This window comes from Hemitrygon akajei, chromosome 13, assembly GCF_048418815.1.
Source record: "Hemitrygon akajei chromosome 13, sHemAka1.3, whole genome shotgun sequence".
Taxonomy (NCBI): Eukaryota; Metazoa; Chordata; class Chondrichthyes; order Myliobatiformes; family Dasyatidae; genus Hemitrygon; species Hemitrygon akajei.
In genome coordinates, this window is record NC_133136.1 from 38,463,525 (window position 1) to 38,483,888 (window position 20,364).

General features: G+C 40.5%; 1 protein-coding gene across 1 annotated transcript; it reads left to right on the forward strand.

Moving 5' to 3' along the window:
- Window positions 1-1,756: 1,756 nt before the first annotated feature.
- On the forward strand, window positions 1,757-18,849 carry LOC140737785 (granzyme K-like). The gene is made up of 5 exons (XM_073064421.1): window positions 1,757-1,810; window positions 11,290-11,449; window positions 15,734-15,887; window positions 16,897-17,166; window positions 18,529-18,849. Exons 2-5 carry the CDS (start codon window positions 11,346-11,348, stop codon window positions 18,673-18,675), a joined length of 675 nt encoding a protein of 224 aa, XP_072920522.1. The 5' UTR covers window positions 1,757-1,810; window positions 11,290-11,345; the 3' UTR covers window positions 18,676-18,849.
- The last annotated feature ends 1,515 nt before the right edge of the window (window positions 18,850-20,364 follow it).

Genomic DNA, 20,364 nt, shown 5'->3' on the forward strand with positions numbered 1-20,364 from the left:
GATTTATGAACATTTGGAGAGGCATAATATGATTAGGAACAGTTTGCATGGCTTTGTGAAAGGCAGGTCATGCCTTACAAGCCTGACTGAATTTTTTGAGGATGTGACTAAACACATTGATGAAGGTAGAGCAGTAGGTGTAGTGTATATGGATTTCAGCAAGGTATTTGACAAGATACACCGTGCAAGGCTTAGTGAGAAAGTAAGGAGGCATGAGATCCAAGGGGACATTGCTTTGTGGATCCAGAACTGGCTTGCTAATAGAAGGCAAAGAATGGCTGAAATGTTGAAGTTCTTCAAATTGACTGTCATTGAATGCCTGTTAAAATTGTTGACCAACAAATACAGCTTTCTTAATTTTGACATCAGTTATTCTGTCTTGAATAATGAAGACAGAGAGGAGAGGAGCGATAATGGCGCTAAACGGCAACTCCTTTGCTTGCATCCTCAGAAACACTTGTTTAATATCTTTATTTTTCCCTTTCAGAGTTATTTTGAAGACCCTGACCTGGAGTTAACGCTGACTATAGTTCTTTGCCAGAATGGGGCCTGCTCTTGGAGTTTTATAACCAGTCGTTGTTGTTCGGCATGTCAAGGGCTAGGCCTAAGAGTCTGCCTCAGTTTTGGAGGCCTAGGATCTTGGAACACTGGGCACAGAGCTTGAAAAAATAGCGATGTAATGGACTTTTAACATCGTACACCAGCGAGTTCATTGTTATGTCTCCCCAAATGCTGTGAAAATGGAGATGCCTCTTTCTCCCTTACTAGGGAGAAAGAGAGCCTGTGGTATGTCAAATACCGGGTGAAACATAGAGTCTTTGGGGTAACTGCAAGTCTGTGTCTTTACTGTTGCTTTGCTCGGTGGCAGGTGCTGATGCTTTTTTTGCCGGTGGGGGAGTGGTATTGTTGCTTTCTGCCGCTTATGTGAGGGAGGGAGGGGGGACTTTGGGGTTCTAACATTTGACTGTCGTTCATTCTTTGAGGCATTCCTCTTTTCGTGGATGGCTGTGAAGAAAAAGCATTTCAGGATGTATATTGTATACATTTCTCTGACATTAAATGTACCTTTGAAACCTTTGAACAGAAATAACAAATACAGGTGATTTCAAGAAATGCTGCATGTTAGGCATATTTCATGGTGATTTTCATGATCTGCAACCCAAAATCCATAAGACAGTCTTCAGGAAGCAAAATCTTTGATGTCAGGTGCTATTGGCCCTTTCATTCCAACAAACATATCCCAGCTACCATCTGGGTGATGGATATTGCCATCGGCTCTTTGCAGTCTTCACAAGTCTGTGAATAAAAGGATGCCATCTATATTAATCCAGTGTAATAATATCATTTGAATTTGGATTGTCAATATTTTGGAAGTAAATGCAAGAAAGTGGCATATTCAAATGACGTTTCTCAAATTTAATTGGTCTTTTAAGACATCATTTAGTATGCATTCACATAGGATCTGAATAAATATTTTCCACGTGTTCTCAGGTTACAGGATTTCAATGAAATGTGAGGAGATGGACATCAGAATTAAAAGAAATCCCTCTCAGAAACCCATAATGTTTGCTGAAAATTTCTGATTCACTTTGACCCTGTTAGGTGATGTGGATTCAGAACAGTCGATTTGCAAATCTTCACGTTCATTATTGGTTTAGTGTGTTGGTGGGATGCTGAAATAAATAAACCACTTCCCTCCAAGTTCACTATAAATTCAATAACTTTGGTGTTATCACAGAAGAAACAACAATGAATCCTTCACTGTACAATCTACTTGTTTTGTTAATTGTCGTCTTCCTAGCTCCAGCATGTAAGTAGCAAAATAATGAATACTTAAATACTTTCCATTCAAGAAAGCATTTATTTTAATTATATTTAATTTATGATGCACATTATAATCATGGTTTATGGTAAGTACTGTACATTTACTGTTTTAGCTACATTAATATTTATCTTCCGTATATGCCAACAGATGTCTGCTTCATTGACTTTCTTTTAATTTTATTTCTTATTTGGAGAGGACAACTATATAAAATGTGGTTACAAAATTTCAATGAGCAACACGTCAAGCAGCATCTGTGGAGGGAAGGAAATTGTAGAAGTGTCGGCTTATTGTTTCTCCAGCCTGTGGCATCTACTGTTTCTTGTGTCACCTTGCACTGCTATCAATTTTTCCTGCAAATCTACTTTGTAATATTTAATTTTAACTAATTACTAATCTTGAGGATTAAGGTAATTTCAAGGTTGAGGATCTTGAGGATCCTCAATCTCAATTTTCAATCTTGAGGATTAAGGTAAGGTCACATAAGAGATTGGTGGGTAAAATCAGAGCTTATGGCATTGGGGGGAAGACAGTGACATGGATAGAAAACTGGTTGGCAGATAGAAAGCAAAGGGTAGTGGTGAATGGGTGTTTCTCGGAATGGCAGGTGGTGACTAGTGGGGTGCCACAGGGCTCGGTATTGGGACCACAGCTGTTTACGATTTACATCAACGATTTAGATGAAGGCATTGAAAATAACATCAAGTTTGCTGATGATACTAAGCTGGGTGGCAGTGTGACATGTGATGAGGATGTTAGGAGAATTCAGGGTGGCTTGGATAGGCTGGGTAAGTGGGCAGATATATGGCAAATGACGTTTAATGTGAATAAGTGTGAGGTTATCCACTTTGGGAGTAAGAACAGGAAGGCAGATTATTATCTGAATGGTGTAGAGTTAGGTAAGAGAGAAATACAAAGAGATCTAGGAGTCCTTGTTCATCAGTCACTGAAGGTGAATGAGCAAGTGCAGCAGGCAGTGAAGAAGGCTAATGGAATGGTGGCCTTTAGTACGAAGGGAATTGTGTGCAAGAGCAAGGAAATCCTCTTGCATTTGTACAGGGCCCTGGTGAGACCACACCTGGAGTATTGTGTACAGTTTTGGTCTCCAGGGTTAAGGAAGGACATCCTGGCTATAGAGGAAGTGCAGCGTAGATTCATGAGGTTAATTCCTGGGATGTCAGGATTGTCTTACGCAGAGAGGTTAGAGAGACTGGGCTTGTACACGCTGGAATTAAGGAGATTGAGAGGGGATCTGATTGCAACATATATGATTATTAAGGGATTGGACAAGATAGAGGCAGGAAATATGTTCCAGATGCTGGGAGAGTCCAGTACCAGAGGGCATGGTTTGAGAATAAGGGGTAGGTCATTTAGGACAGAGTTAAGGAAAAACTTCTTCACCCAGAGAGTTGTGGGGGTCTGGAATGCACTGCCTCGGAAGGCAGTGGAGGCCAATTCTCTGGATGCTTTCAAGAAGGAGCTAGATAGGTATCTTATGGATAGGGGAATCAAGGGATATGGGGACAAGGCAGGAACTGGGTATTGATAGTAGATGATCAGCCATGATCTCAAAATGGCGGTGCAGGTTCGAAGGGCCGAATGGTCTACTTCTGCACCTATTGTCTATAAGGAGAAGCTGTTGAATTTAATTTTGCAGCTATGTAGGAAACTGGGCAGACCCCAGTTGGAGTACTGGGCCAAATTCTGGTCGCCTCACTACAGGAAGGACGTGGAAACCATAGAAAGGGTGCAGAGGAGATTTACAAGGATGTTGCCTGGATTGGGGAGCATGCCCTATCAAAATAGGTTGAGTGAACTCAGCTTTTTCACCTTGGAGCAACGGAGGATGAGAAGTGACCTGATAGAGGTATACGAGACAATGAGAGGCATCAATTGTGTAGTTAGTCAGAGACTTTTCCCCAGGGCTAGCATGAGAGGGGATAGTTTTAAGGTGCTTAGAAGTAGGTATAGAGGAGGTGTCAGGGGTAAGCTTTTTACGCAGAGAGTGGTGAGTGCGTGGGATGGGCTGCCGGCGGCGGTGATGGAGGTGGAAATGATGGGATCTTTTAAGAGACTCCTGGACAGCTACATGGAGCTTAGAAAAATAGAGGGATATGGGTGAAGCCTAGGTAGTTCTAAGGTAAGGACATGTTTGGTACAGCTTTGTGGGCCAAAGGGCCTGTATTGTGCTGTAGATTTTCTATGTTTCTATGGCTGTCTCATCAGCTCACTGCCATTATCGTTCCCCAGTTATTCCCACCTCCCCCCAGTCGCTGCCTCACTTCCCCTTTAAAGGAGCAATATCTTTCTTCATTGTTTGGCGTTCCCAGTAGTTGCCCATGGACCATCCCGCACCCCCTGGGCCAGACGGTTCCACGTATTCCTTGGACACTTCGCTTCTACCAACATGTGTATATCTTTAGTGTGCATCTGGTGAACCTCTCCCTGAAATATCTCCAAAATAATTCCCACACTATGCAAAATAGAAATGACGGGTACCAGCTAAACAGCTCTTTTGGAAGAAGACAGCGAGGCTTTGAGAGGAAGTGCGGCGGCGGCCATTTTCAAATTGCTTCTCAGATCAGAGTTCTGAGAGGCGGGACTGCACAGGCGCATGAAGGAGGCCTGGGAAGGAGGGAAGATATAAAAAGAATGCAGCCTTAAGCAGCGGGCAGCTTCATTTGTGGGCAGCGGAGTGAGTCGGGAGCAGAGTGTAGGGCTTAGGCTCAGAGGGCTTAGGCAGAAGAGGGCACAGTAGGCTTATCTTTTAGTTCTCCTTGTTATTTTCAGTTATTCGGGAAGTATGAGTGTGAGGGCAGCTTGTTGTTCTCGGAGTCGGATGTGGGAGATCCTGGAGTCTCCGAGCCTCTCGGACGTTCACATTTGCGCCAGGTGCGCCGAACTGCAGCTCCTGAGGGACCGAGTTAGGGAACTGGAGCTGCAGCTCGATGACCTTCGCCTGGTCAGGGAGAGTGAGGAGGTGATAGAGAGGAGTTACAGGCAAGTGGTCACTCTGGACCAAGGGAGGCAGATAGGTGGGTCACGGTCAGGAAGAGGAAGGGGCAGGTACTAGAGAGTACCCCAGTGGCTGTACCCCTTGACAATAAGTACTCATGTTTGAGTACTGTTGGGGGGGACAGCCTACCTGGAGGAAGTGACAGTGGCCGGGCCTCCGGCACAGAGGACGGCCCTGTAGCTCAGAAGGGTAGGGATAGAAGAAAGAGGACCATAGTAATAGGGGACTCGATAGTCAGGGGTTCAGACAGGCGGTTCTGTGGAGGTGATCAGGAGTCCTGGATGGTAGTTTGCCTCCCTGGTGCCAGGGTTCGGGACGTTTCTGATCGCGTCCAAGATATCCTGAAGTGGGAGGGTGAGGAGCCAGAGGTCGTGGTAAATGTAGGTACCAATGACATAGGTAGGAAAGGGGAAGAGGTCCTGAAACGAGAGTATAGGGAGTTAGGAAGGCAGTTAAGAAGAAGGACCGCAAAGGTAGTAATCTCGGGATTACTGCCTGTGCCACGCGACAGTGAGAGTAGGAATGGAGTTAGGTGGAGGATGAATGCATGGCTGAGGGATTGGAGCAGGGGGCAGGGATTCAAGTTTCTGGATCATTGGGACCTCTTCTGGGACAGGCGTGACCTGTTCAAGAAGGACGGGTTACACTTGAATCCTGGGGGGACCAATATCCTAGCGGGAAGGTTTGCTAGGGCTACAGGGCATACTTTAAACTAGTAAGATGGGGGGGTGGGAATCAATTTGAGGAAACTATGGGAGAGGAGGTTAGTTCACCAGTAGAGCAAGTAAGTAGACAGTGTGTGAGGGAGGAAAGGCAGGTGATGGAGAAGGGATGCGCTCAGCCCGAAGATGTAGGGGAGAAGAAAGAAAAGGATAATAAATTTGAATGCATTGTTAGGGATGAAAAGAGAGGAGGAGGTGGAGAGTATCTATTTTAATGCTAGGAGCATTGTAAGAAAGGTGGATGAGCTTAAAGCGTGGATTGATACCTGGAATTATGATGTTGTAGCTATTAGTGAAACATGGTTGCAGGAAGGATGTGATTGGCAACTAAATATTCCTGGATTTAGTTGTGTGATAGAGTAGGAGGGGCCAGAGGAGGAGGTGTTGCATTGCTTGTCCGAGAAAATCTTATGGCGGTTCTTTGGAAGGATAGATTAGAGAACTCCTCTAGGTAGACTATTTGGGTGGAATTGAGGAATGGGAAAGATGTAGTAACACTGATAGGAGTGTATTATAGGCCACCTAATGGGGAGTGTGAGTTGGAAGAGCAAATGTGTAAGGAGATAGCAGATATTTGTAGTAAACACAACGTGGTGATTGTGGGAGATTTTAATTTTCCACACATAGATTGGGAAGCTCATTCTGTAAAAGGGCTGGATGGTTTAGAGTTTGTGAAATGTGTGCAGGATAGTTTTTTGCAACAATACATAGAAGTACCGACTAGAGATGGGGCAGTGTTGGATCTCCTGTTAGGGAATGCGATAGGTCAGCTGACAGATGTATGTGTTGGGGAGCACTTCGGGTCCAGTGATCACAATAGCATTAGCTTCAATATAATTATGGAGAAGGACAGGACTGGACCTAGAGTTGAGATTTTTGATTGGAGAAAGGCTAACTTTGAGGAGATGCGAAGGGATTTAGAGAGAGTGGATTGGGTCAAGTTCTTTTATGGGAAGGATGTAATAGAGAAATGGAGGTCATTTAAGGGTGAAATTATGAGGGTACAGAATCTTTATGTTCCTGTTAGGTTGAAAGGAAAGGTTAAAGGTTTGAAAGTGCCATGGTTTTCAAGGGATATTAGAAACTTGGTTCGGAAAAAGAGGGATGTCTACAATAGATATAGGCAGCATGGAGTAAAGGAATTGCTCGAGGAATATAAAGAATGTAAAAGGAATCTTAAGAAAGAGATTAGAAAAGCTAAAAGAAGATACGAGTTTGGTTTGGCAAATAAGGTGGAAGTAAATCCGAAAGGTTTCTACAGTTATATTAAAAGCAAGAGGATAGTGAGGGATAAAATTGGTCCCTTAGAGAATCAGGGTGGTCAGCTATGTGTGGAGCCGAGGGAGATGGGAGAGATTTTGAACGATTTCTTCTCTTCAGTATTCACTAAGGAGAAGGATATTGAATTGTGTAAGGTGTGGGAAACAAGTAAGGAAGTTATGGAACCTATGACAATTAAAGAGGTGGAAGTACTGGCGCTTTTAAGAAATTTAAAAGTGGATAAATCTCCGGATCCTGACAGGATATTCCCCAGGACCTTGAGGGAAGTTTGTGTAGAGATAGCAGGAGCTCTGACGGAGATCTTTCAGATGTTATTAGAAATGGGGATTGTGCCGGAGGATTGGCGTATTGCTCATGTGGTTCCATTGTTTAAAAAGGGTTCTAGAAGTAAGCCTAGCAATTATAGACCTGTCAGTTTGACATCAGTGGTGGGTAAATTAATGGAAAGTATTCTTAGAGATAGTATTTATAATTATCTGGATAGACAGGATCTGATTAGGAGTAGCCAGCATGGATTTATGCGTGGAAGGTCATGTTTGACAAATCTTATTGAATTTTTTGAAGAAGTTACGAGGAATGTTGACGAGGGTAAGGCAGTGGATGTAGTCTATATGGACTTCAGCAAGGCCTTTGACAAAGTTCCACATGGAAGGTTAGTTAAGAAGGTTCAGTCGTTAGGTATTAATGCTGGAGTAATAAAATGGATTCAACAGTGGCTAGATGGGAGATGCCAGAGAGTAGTGGTGGATAATTGTTTATCGGGATGGAGGCCAGTGACTAGTGGGGTGCCTCAGGGATCTGTTTTGGGCCCAATGTTGCTTGTAATATACATAAATGATCTGGATGATAGGGTGGTAAATTGGATTAGTAAGTATGCCGATGATACTAAGGTAGGAGGTGTTGTGGATAATGAGGTGGGTTTTCAAAGCTTGCAGGGAGATTTATGCCGGTTAGAAGAATGGGCTGAATGTTGGCAGATGGAGTTTAATGCTGAGAAGTGTGAGGTTCTACATTTTGGCAGGAATAATCCAAATAGAACATACAGGGTAAATGGTAGGGCATTGAGGAATGCAGTGGAACAGAGAGATCTAGGAATAACAGTGCATAGTTCTCTGAAGGTGGAGTCTCATGTAGATAGGGTGGTGAAGAAGGCTTTTGGAACGCTGGCCTTTATAAATCAGAGCATTGAGTACAGAAGTTGGGATGTAATGTTAAAATTGTACAAGGCATTGGTAAGGCCAAATTTGGAATATTGTGTACAGTTCTGGTCACCGAATTATAGGAAAGATATCAATAAATTAGAGAGAGTGCAGAGACGATTTACTAGGATGTTACCTGGGTTTCAGCACTTAAGTTACAGAGAAAGGTTGAACAAGTTAGGTCTCCATTCATTGGAGCGTAGAAGGTTGAGGGGGGATTTGATCGAGGTATTTAAAATTTTGAGAGGGATAGATAGAGTTGACGTGAATAGGCTGTTTCCATTGAGAGTAGGGGAGATTCAAACGAGAGGACATGATTTGAGAGTTAGGGGGCAAAAGTTTAAGGGAAACACGAGGGGGTATTTCTTTACTCAGAGAGTGATAGCTGTGTGGAATGAGCTTCTTGTAGAAGTAGTAGAGGTCAGTTCAGTTGTGTCATTTAAGGTAAAATTGGATAGGTATATGGACAGGAAAGGAGTGGAGGGTTATGGGCTGAGTGCAGGTAGGTGGGACTAGGTGAGATTAAGAGTTCGGCACGGACTAGGAGGGCCGAGATGGCCTGTTTCCGTGCTGTGATTGTTATATGGTTATATGGTTACATAAAACCACAGAGTATGTACTCCGCAATCTGCCACCTTTGAGTACCTGAACACATGACGTCTGCTGTGTTCCTTCACATCACTCTCGCAAAACGTGTACTCTGAAATGCAGCTCCCCGATCGAATGAGTTTCCACGTCCCCACTCTGGCATCGTGAAACATCAAGAACCACCCTTCACAACCAGTGGCTTTGTCTCACCAAATTAACACGCAAAGTTTTGTCTCTTACATAAACAAACACGCACACACACACACCACATTTATACCTACCATTTCAGCTCTCCGTGTTTGTGATTTCTCACGTTCCCGTGTACCACCGACCTGAACAGATCTGTGCTATTTCATAAAATACTCACCCAGTCAGACTGCTGAAATCACTGGCCACACGATGGGTCAGGAAGGTATCCCACTCCTGACACCAAATGTTGTTGCGTGAATGAAATCACTGGAGAAAATTACTGGTAGATACAAAGCAGCTTCCTTATTCGACAAAACAAGGTGCAGCAGGCATCATTCGGAGACGCTTTTGGTCGAAAGATCTCCAGGTCCAACATGGGGCTCAATATTTTATGTGCTCAACATCAAAGGACAACTCTAAATTTACAATGTATGGACAATACTTTCTTTGAAACTACACACAAACTTCACACCTCCTGATTTGCATGCACACACCACAGACATCTGATTTTAATGAATTTTTATCAACATTGTCTAGTCTGGGGTTCATGACTTTTATGAACCCATTGTTCAGAGATGCTCTCCAAATTAAATCCACAATGTATATTCAGATACGAACACTTGTAACCAAAGTCATTTGTTAAGTGCAAATGAGCTAATCCCCAAATTCCCTCTAACACCTTCGACACATCTATTCCCGGGATGCTTTTGGGTTTCTCTCCCTCTCTAATGATGCTTCCCTCACCCAAATCTCCTCCATTTCCTGTACATCTACACTCACCCCATCTTCCCTCTGCCATAATAGTGATAGAGTTCCTCTTGTCCTTGCCTACTAGCCCATCAGCCTCTGCATCCAACACATTATCCTCTGCAATGTACACCATCTGTAAAGGAAACCTACCACTAATCATATCTTTACCTCCCCCCACCCCCGGCTTTCTACAGCGATCAATCCAGTGCCATATTGGGCTGAGTCCATTACTCTCTGCACCTTCTTACACTCTTGTACAATCGAATTGCTGTGCAAGGCCATGATACAACTACTCTTGGGTTATCCCTGCCAAGGTTAATTAGGGATAGAACCATAGAACACTACAGCACAGTACAGGTCCTTCAGCCCTCCATGCTGTGCTGACCCATATAATCCTTAAAAAAAAGTACTACACCCACACTACCCCATAACCCTCCATTTTTCTTTCATCTATGTGCCTGTCCAAGAGGCCCTTAAATACCCCTAATGTTTTAGCCTCCACCACTATCCCTGGCAGGTCATTCCAGGCACTCACAACCCTCTGTGTAAAACACTTACCCCTGATGTCTCCCCTAAATTTCCCTCCCTTAATTTTGTACATATGCCCTCTGGTTTTGGCTATTGGTGCCCTGGGAAACAGGTACTGACTATCCACCCTATCTATGCCTCTCATAATCTTATAGACCTCTATCAAGTCCCCTCTCATTCTTCTACACTCCAAAGAGAAAAGTCCCAGCTCTGCTAACCTTGCTTCATATGACTTGTTCTCCAAGCCAGGCAACATCCTGGTAAATCTCCACTGCACCCTCTCCATAGCTTCCACATCCTCCCTATAATGAGGTGACCAGAATTGAACACAATACTCTAAGTGCGGTCTCACCAGAGATTTGTAGAGTTGCAACATGACCTCTCTCCTCTTAAACTCAATCTCCCTGTTAATGAAGCATAGTATCCCATAGGCCTTCTTAACCTCCCTATCAACCTGTGCAGCGACCTTGAGGGATGTATGGATTTGAACCCCAAGGTCCCTTTGTTCATCAACACTCTTAAGTAACTGACCATTAATCCTGCACTCAGTCTTCAGGTTTGTCCTTCCAAAATGCATCACCTCACAGTTGACCAGATTGAACTCCATCTGCCATTTTTCTGCCCAACTCTGCAGCCTGACTATATCCTCTTGTAACCTTCGACCACCTACAGCTCCATCCACAACTCCTCAAATCTTTGTGTCATCCACAAACTTACTTACCCATCCTCCTGCCTCCACATCCAGGTCATTTATAAAAGTCACAGCTAGCAGGGGTCCCAGGACAGTTCTCTGCTCACTCCACTAGTCACCTCCTCCAGACAGAATACTTCCCTTCCACAACTACCCTCTGCTTTCTTCCTTTAAGCCAATTTTTTATCCAAACAGCCAAGATTCCACTTATCCCATGCCTGATGACTTTCTGGATGAGTCTGTCATGAGGGACATTGTCAAATGCTTTGCTAAAGTCCATGTAGACCACATTCAGTGCCCCACCCTCATCAATTTCTTTTGTTACCTCTTCAAAAAACTCAATCAGGCTCGTGATGCACAACCTTCCCTTCACAAAGCTATGTTGACTATCCATGAGTAGACTGGATGGCTAATAATTGCTGGCATTGTCAGTGATGTTCACAACCTGTGTGTGAATAAACATGCACGTGAAATAAAACATCAGTATCTTCTATATATTGCAGATCCCGGAGCTAAAATTATTGGAGGTCATGAAGTTAAACCGCATTCAAGACCTTATATGGCATCTCTCCAACTATATATCGGGAACAATATGTATGTTCCCTATTGCGGAGGTGCTTTGATCCGACCAAACTGGGTACTAACTGCAGCACACTGTGAAAAGTAAGCTACGTGTTGTATGAATAAAAAAAAATTGTGATTAAGTGCTTAGCTCCCAATCCTAGCTTTCATAAAATAATTACTTTTACACTATTGTCACAAATTCATCAATATATGTATCATCATACTATTGGCATTTATTTTTATTAGCAAGTGTCAGTTTGAATGGTCAGATATATACTCAGTGGCCACATTATTAGGTACCTCCTGTAGCTAAAAAAAGTGGCCACTGAGTGTCTGTTCATGGTCTTCTCCTGCTGTAGCCCGTCTACTTCAAGGTTTGACATACTGTGAGTTCAGAGATGCTCTTCTGAACACCACTGTTGTAACACGTGGTTATTTGAGTTACTGTCGACTTCCTGTCTGCTTGAACCAGTCTGGCCATTCTCATCTACCCTCTCTCATCAACAAAGCGTTTTTGCCGATAGAACTTCTACTCACTGGATGTTTCTTCTTCTTTATCACATCATCTCTGTAAAAGCTAGAGAATGTTTTACCCGAAAATCCCAGGAGACCAGCAGATACTCAAACCATCCCGTCTGGCACCAACAACCATTCTTTCTTTTTAAATCTTTTTATTAATTTTCAAATACATAGGCATAATAACAATAGTAATACAGAGAAATTGGGAATATATTGTAAAACAGTATATACCAGTATAAGCTATAGATAACACAAATGTACTAAGCCTCCCAAACTCTTGATTTAATTAAACATGATAGAAAAAAAACATATAAAAAAATTGGAAATAAAAAAAATTAAACTAAACTAAACAAAACTAAACAAAGCTGGGCTATTATATTACATCGGATACAATCAATAATGTCAATAACTCTACTCCTCTGTCCAAATATTTAAGGATAATAAAAGGGATTCAGAAAAGGTCGAGTTACATCATATGAAAGTTTTGAATAAGTGGCCTCTTTGAATTTAACTGAAGGGTCAAAAGTGACACTTCTGATTTTTTTCTAAAATTAAGTAAGATATAGTTTGGGAAACCTTTGCTACATTGGAATGTAGCAGGAGGATTAATCTCTTTCCAATTCAATAAAATGGATCTTCTGGCCATTAATGTAACAAATTCAATCATCTGATGAGCTGAAGAGAATAGATAACTATGTTCCACCATTGATAAGCCAAAAATTGCAGTAATTTCAAACTGTTGAAATAATATCAAAAATGTCTTTCCAATATTTCTCCGAAAGAGGACCAGACCAGAACATATGGGTCAAAGAGGCTACCTCCAAATGACATCTATAACAGACAGGATTTATATGGGAGGAAAAATGAGCTAGCTTGTCTTTAGACATGTGGGCCTTATGCACCACCTTGCATTGTATCAGTGCATGTGTAGCACATAAAGAGGAGGAGTTAACTAATTGAAAATTTTTCTCTCATTTCTCTGTAGGTAAGGAAAGTTGAAGTTCCTTTTCCCGTTCATTTTTGATTTTATCTGATACACCTGGCTGTATTTTCATAATCATATCATAAATAGTTGCTATTAATTCCTTCTGATAAGGGTTTAAACCTAATTTTTTTCCGTGACATCAGTTGGATATGAATTCAGAAAAGTATGTAACATATTATTCAATAAGTTTCTAATTTGTAAGGGTCTAAAAATGCGACCTGGGCAGATTATATTTATTAGACAACTATTCAAAAGACATGAAACTGTTATCCAAGAATAAGTCACGAAAACATGTTATACCCTTCGTTTTCCATACCAGAAAGGCTTGATCCATAACGGAGGGTTGAATTAGATATAATAGATATAATAAATTAGATATAATAGGACTTGATAGAATAAATTTATTCAAGCCAAAAAATTTACGAAATTGAAACTATATTCATAGTGTATATTTAATTATTGGATTAACCATTTGTTTATTTAATTTAGAAAGAACAAAGGGAAGTGAGGTCCCTAAACTAGAAACCAATGAAAACCCTTGTACGGAGTTACATTCAAGGTTCACCCATTGTGGACTTTGAATTACATCCAAGTTCTGTGTCTGAAATATTAAATATCGAATATTAATTGCCCAGTAATAAAATCTTATGCTAAACCATCATCCTTTTCAGACTTCTGTAAATATTTTTTACTTAACCTAGAATTTTTATTCTGCCATATGTATGAAGAAATTTTAGAGTCAACGATATCAAAAAAGGATTTAGAAATAAAAATTGGTAGCACTTGAAATAAGTATAAAAATTTAGGTAAAATAATCATCTTAATAGCATTGATTCGACCAATCAGTAATAAAGACAACTGGGACCATTCAGTAAAGAATTGTTTAACCTGATCAATTAAAGGTAAAAAAAAATTGACCTTAAATAAATCCTAATGCTTCTTAGTAGTTTTAACACCCAAATAAGTAAAATAGTCTATGACCAATCTGAATGGTAAACGTTTATAAATTGGAACTTGCATATTTAATGGGAAGAGTTTACTCTTATTAAGATTCAGTTTGTAGCCAGAAAAGCTACTAAACTGAGCAAGCAGAGACAAAACTGTAGGAATGGATTTCCTTGGTTTGGAAATATATTGTAACAAGTCATCTGCATATAATGATAGGTTGTATGTCCCATTCCCATGGGTAATGCCAAAGATGTTAGATGAGTCATGAATAGCAATAGCTAAAGATTCCAAAGCAATATCAAATAATAAAGGGCTAAGAGGACAACCTTGCCTAGTACCACGAAATAACTGAAAAAAGGGAGATCTTTGATTATTGGTAAATACCAAAGCCGAAGGGGTATGGTATATCAATTTAATCCAAAATATAAATTTCAGACTAAAATTAAAATTCTCAAGTGTACTGAGTAAGTATGGCCATTCAAACGCTTTCTCAGCGTCCAGTGAAATGGCACATTCTGGAGTTCTAGGTGAGGGAGTGTAAACTATATTAGTTAATATCTTAATATTAAAGATGAATAGCAATTTTTAATAAATCCAGTCTGGTCAACAGAAATAATTTGAGGCAATATATTCTCCAATCTGGTTGACAATATTTTAGAAAAAATCTTGAAATCCACATTCAGCGAGGATATAGGCCTATATAATGAACATTCAATAGGATCTTTATCTTTTTTAAGAATTAGGGAAATAGACGCTTCATTAAAAACTTTACAGAAGAAATTTCCAGTGGGTTATGATGGAACACTTTTAAAGCATATATCCATGGACAAGTTATTCCATATTCTGCTGGGGTGAAAAAACAAATCAATAATGAAATACTTATGCTGGTTGACAAGATTAAAGAAATTGATAAGAAATATTCTATTGCTGTTAGTAAGGAGCTTTATAAAAAGAAAGTTGAACTTCAAATGGAGCATAGTCTATTTTTAACTTCCTCTATTAAAAATCAATTAATTAAAATTAAGACCAGTTTTATATACATGGTGATAAATCTGGTAAATTACTGACCAATCGGTTGAAAACTGCTTCTGTTAAATGCCAGATTATCAAGATTTCTAAAGGAGATGGTACTCTGACAGTTGATCATGATGAGATAAACAAACCTTTTCAAGAATTTTATAACTTCTATATCAATCAGAATTTCGTAATGACCCCACTATAATGTATGAATTTTTAAGGAAATTGAATATTCTGAAATTATCACCCAATGAATATTAGATGCCTCTATTACGGAAGAAGAAATACAGGAGGCTATTTTTTCAATGAATTCAGCTAAAGCACTTGGTCGTGTGGTTACACAGTAGAATTTTTAAAATCTTTTCCCACTATACTTTCTCCTTGGTTATGTAAAATCTTTAAGGATGCAGTAACCATAGGTAAATTACCAACAACCATTCCATGGTCAAATTCACTTAGAACACACTTCTTACCCATTTAGCTATTTAGTCCGAACAACAACTGAATCTCTTGACCATTTCTGCATGGCTTTTATAGACTGAGTTGCTGCACATGATTGGCTGATTAGATATTTGCATTGATGGCAGGTGTACAGGTGTACCTAATAAAGAGTTAACTGAATGTGTGATACCAGGTCCATGACTAGACTTTAGCACTCTAGGTAAGCGTAGGAGTGATTTACAATGAGCTTGTCTGATCAACACTTTGAAACAATTTCAATCAGGAGTATAGTCTTGGCCCTTGCTTGGACACTGATTGGCTTTTGGAATTTGCACATTAACTACCAAATATAATGTTGCTGAATTGTATATTTCCATAAAGTTTACTATTTGTTTGTTGCCTCCATGATGAATTTCTGTAAACTATTTTTAAGCAAAGTATAATTAATTGTTTTTATTTTTGATTGGTAACAGAACAATTGGATCAGGCCAGGTTCTTCGAGCAGTTCTTGGAGATCATTCTCTTTCAAAGCATGAGATAAGTGAACAAAGACTGCGCATCATCAGACAGATTCCCATTACAAAATACAACAATCAGACTAAGAAAGATGATATCATGCTGCTGCAAGTATGAATTTTTTTCTCATTCTTAAGCAGTTTAAAATAGTTAATTTGTTTATTAGCAATGTTTACTTTACTGAACAACAACTGTTGAATGGCTTTTGTGACTTGGATGAGAATTATTGATTGTGGAGAATATTAGTATTGGCAATGATCCCTCCCATCCGTCCAACAGTCTCCTTGATTCCCTTCCGTCAGGCAGGCAGTTCGATAGAAATACGACAAGAACTGTGAGGATGAGAAACAGCTTCTTCCCCGAGGCTATAACATGACTGAACTCCCTGCCACCACCCAGGTCTCATCAGTTATGAAGCGTCAGTAGCTCGTACTCTTTACTTTTTAACTGTGCAACTTATTATTTGTTAATTTAATTGTGGTCATATTACTTCATGTGTTATGTGTATGAGGTACAGTATATGTACAGTGTTGTGACCTTGGTCAGGAGGAAGGTTGTTTTGTTTGGCTGAATACATGTGTACGATTGAATGACAATAAATTGAACTTGAACTTGAGCTGTCTAAGCCTGGGCAATATCACAGTTAACCTTGCCCTTGACATATAAAGGGTTAGTAAGATAATTGGGCACATGAGTATAATTGGGTGGCTGGAAGGGCCTGTTACTATGTTGTATCGTTAAACTAAATTAAATATAAACTTTAATTAAAAGTGTGACAGCTGCTAAGTCTGACTTATTGGAGTTTCATCATTAACAAAGAAAGAGTTAGAGTGAAGAACCTTCACAGTAGGATTAATGCTTTATGACCATCATCCACACCACAATTTTCTTGACAAATTATCGATTCCATCATATGAAATGTAATTGATATTTAATTTTATTGGTCACTTTTAATTGAGTCTTTGTCACTTTGATCATCTGAAAATAAAGTAAGAATTCTGGGAAACAAAACATTTAAATAGATAAACAAACAAATCTCTTCAGGAGTAAAGAGATCATTCAAGATATTCTTCACTTTTAGGATCTCAAATACGTGAATTCAGTGTTTTTGTGTCAACAGCTCGAGACTGATGCAAAAATCAACCAGTATGTGAAAGTACTCAACCTTCCCAAAGGAGGAATCACCGACATGAAATCTGGAACAAGGTGCACGGTGGCAGGATGGGGAGAAACAGAAATAAACAATTACCCTGACACACTTCAAGAGGTGGAGGTCGAGGTAATTGATCGCCGAACATGCAACAGCATGGATTATTACAATCATAGTCCTGAAATAACCCAGGACATGATCTGTGTTGGTGACAGCAAGGGCAGAGGAGATTCATGTCAGGTGAGTATGATGTCTAGCCGTGTTATCAGTAACATTTCAATCAAGTTATTGGATTAATTATAAAAACCCCAGTGATTCACCAATGCCTTCTACAGATTGAAACTTTCCACCCTTCCTCAGTGATATTGTGACTGACTCTTACCTGCTTTCTGAAGAGCTACTCAGTTGCATTAAAAAGTCTTCAGAATGTTGTCCAGCATTACCTTAGGGAAGCTAAGGGAAACTAGATTAGGCCATAAATGCTACACTTACAGGCAATGTCCACATCCCCAAGTGGATTAAAACATAATAATCAGATAAGAAAATGTGTATGTGTTGATTATGGAGGAACCATTTTCTTGCATTTTCTAGAATCTCATATCTAGGCCCTGAATTTAGATGTCAACATAACTTGCTATAATTTCTCTACCAATAAACTTTGTCTACCGTCAGTATGATGATGAAGTGTGCAGATGCAAGATAACAGAGTCAATCTGGAGGAATGTAACGTATTGACATGTCTAAAATGTAAAGAGAATTTATTCTAAATCATGTCAATTTGCAAATAAGGATCATGCTAGATCTCGTGCTCTGTCTGATCCTAACATCCAGTTGGGACAGAGTGGATCAGTCTGTCTGACACTCTGTACCCATGAGGTGCCCTGTGAGACAGACCAGGCTCGGGACGCTGAGCAGAATCAGGAATTGGATCCTGAGGATTTGCCTCCATGAATATCCTGACAGCCTTCAACAGCTCATAGTGAAAAATGTCAGAGATGATTAAAAACTATACAAGCATATTTAATAAAAATTGTTTAAAGACAACTGAACATAATAGAAAATAAATAAAAAGGATAAAATAAAGTAAATTTAATAGACCATTTCCCATTATTTAGTTATTTCACAGACCAGTGACTCCATTCAGTGAAGGAGGTTACTGTTCTCGTGTCAGCTAGTCTTGCTTAAAAGCAGGGGGTCGGGTACAAAGTGAATCTGGCCAGATGCACGAGCTGGGTTCAGTAGAGAGTCGAGTGGCAGAGTGGAGGGACAGCTACACCAGCATTTGACATCTGTTTCATTCTGAACTTCCACATTCCACCAGAATTTGAAGTCAAACTGAAGTACAGATTGCAGATGGCTGATGGTTTTCTACACAATGGCTAAATTAGGAATAAACTCAATCCAGGCCATGGGAAACATTCCATGAAAAGACTCTTTGTGAGTCCAGTTACCTACATTTGCTCCTAAAGTAAACTCACACCTCCTCGGTACAGCTGGGCACGGATAATGAATTGTGATGTGATGTCAAACTGACAGTTTGCAGTCTGTCACTTTAGCTAATTCTGCTCAATTGTCACCTTCATCTTTTTCTCTCTCTTCCAGGGTGATTCAGGCGGCCCTTTGATATGCAAGAAAATGTACACTGGGATCGTGTCCTTTGGCAAAGGATGTGCAATTGCCAAAAAGCCTGGGGTGTACACTTTACTAACAAAGAGATACATTGATTGGATTCGGGATACAATTGGTTGACCGCTGAAGAATGCTGAAGAGCTGTACTGAGTTATCACAAACCTGCTTCACTCTGCTTTACTTACACTGATGCTCAGTTAATTGGCCTAGAGGGCCGGCTTGCCTCTATCCTTACCTTTTCTGTTTTGCATAAAATGTTACAGCAAAGTGCAATAAAAAACAATAATTATCAAATTCCTTGCCTTGTGAAATTCCTGTCCACTGATGTAAGTTATGAAAGTGAACTGAACCACATGTAGGTGACATTTTAGACCAGCAGCAGTGACTTGCTTTGCACCATAGAGATGTCGATAGTGGAGGCAATCAGATTGTGAGATCATTAGGATTTGCATTAAAATATCACAGATTGATTGTGGAGTAGCTTTATAGAGGTTGTCGCAACTTCATGGACAGAAGGGCTGCCCGGTGCTGTGAAGTTCTTTGTTCTATCAAGTAAATATTTAACTTTGGAACTGAATGCTCCTCTTGCACTACCAATGATCGAATGAGATTTACAGGAAGATGTTGTTTCCTGCTTCTCATTGCTAACTGTCGCAACTCCAACAGTGACCTCAGGTCAGCTGCAGGGTCATCAGCCGGGACCACCACTCATTGATATTTCTCTCCCTTAGCCCTGGTCCATCTCCTGGTGGCACAGCAGTGACACGGGCCTCCCTGTCACCGCCTGCAGCTTCCAATGGGGTTAGTTGGTCCCTCAATTATGTCCTTCCTCCTCAGCCACAGCCAAAAGTTGCCCTTTTCTGCCTCTTCAGCCAGCTCTCTGGTGACCTCCTGAGCCTCATTCCTGTCACTGCCCTATCACAGGGTAACCTTGTCAGGGTAGATGATTGCCTCATGTCTTACACTCAGCTGCTAGGACTGAGTACTTCAGCCTCATCTGCTCATGGGCAGCCTCCACTCCTTCCTCCCATGGGACGGTTAACTCAATGAGAACCTCTGCACTGTGAGATGGAGCAGCTGCTCTCAATTTATCAATTGTCTCAGCTTAATTTGCCTAAATAACAGAAGCCTAATGTCTCCATGATATCCAGATGCCTCCTTAGTTGAACGATTATCTCAACTCTCCAAATGTTTCACAGAATGGTATAAAAAGTCTAAGGAACTTTGCAATTCCCATTTCCAACCCCAGTTGTAGGTTGCACACTTTGAAGGCAGCCACTGCAGGGAAGCTGCATGTTGAATGAAATCAAATTGGGACAGTTAACATGATTGAGAGTTGAAGAACCGTGGGAGGGAGGGAATCAGGAAGAGAGTGGGCCACTCTAAAACAGAGGTCAGAAAGATAACTGTGGAACTGAGATGGAGAACGAGTGATTGAGCAATAGATGAGCTTCAGGGTGAGACGTGATTGGGAAATCAGAATGAAAGACACAGGACATGGTGATTTGGGCATTATAGGGAAAGTCGTATGAAAGAACCAAAGTCTGAAAATGAATGATCATCTTTATTCATCACTATACATTTAGACTTAGCACAACACAAGAAAAAATGGATGAATTTCAGCCTTGAGGTGCTTTTTCAACATTGAATAAACTGCAAACATCTTATTTGTAGAACCTAATTACTGGATTTCGCGATTCTATAATGACAAACCAATCCGTGCTGAATTGTACAATTATAATTCAAATTCATTTATCTGGCTCTATTTTTGTCATGAGGAAATTGTCACCCATTTCTTGCTATCTCACC

Bases quoted from the DNA above. Each gene is read 5' to 3' on its own strand.
- LOC140737785 (XM_073064421.1), top strand. From the start codon at position 11,346: ATGGCATCTCTCCAACTATATATCGGGAACAATATGTATGTTCCCTAT. The intron at 11,450-15,733 runs GTAAGCTACGTG...GATTGGTAACAG, and splicing joins ACTGCAGCACACTGTGAAAA to AACAATTGGATCAGGCCAGG. The intron at 17,167-18,528 runs GTGAGTATGATG...TCTCTCTTCCAG, and splicing joins GCAGAGGAGATTCATGTCAG to GGTGATTCAGGCGGCCCTTT.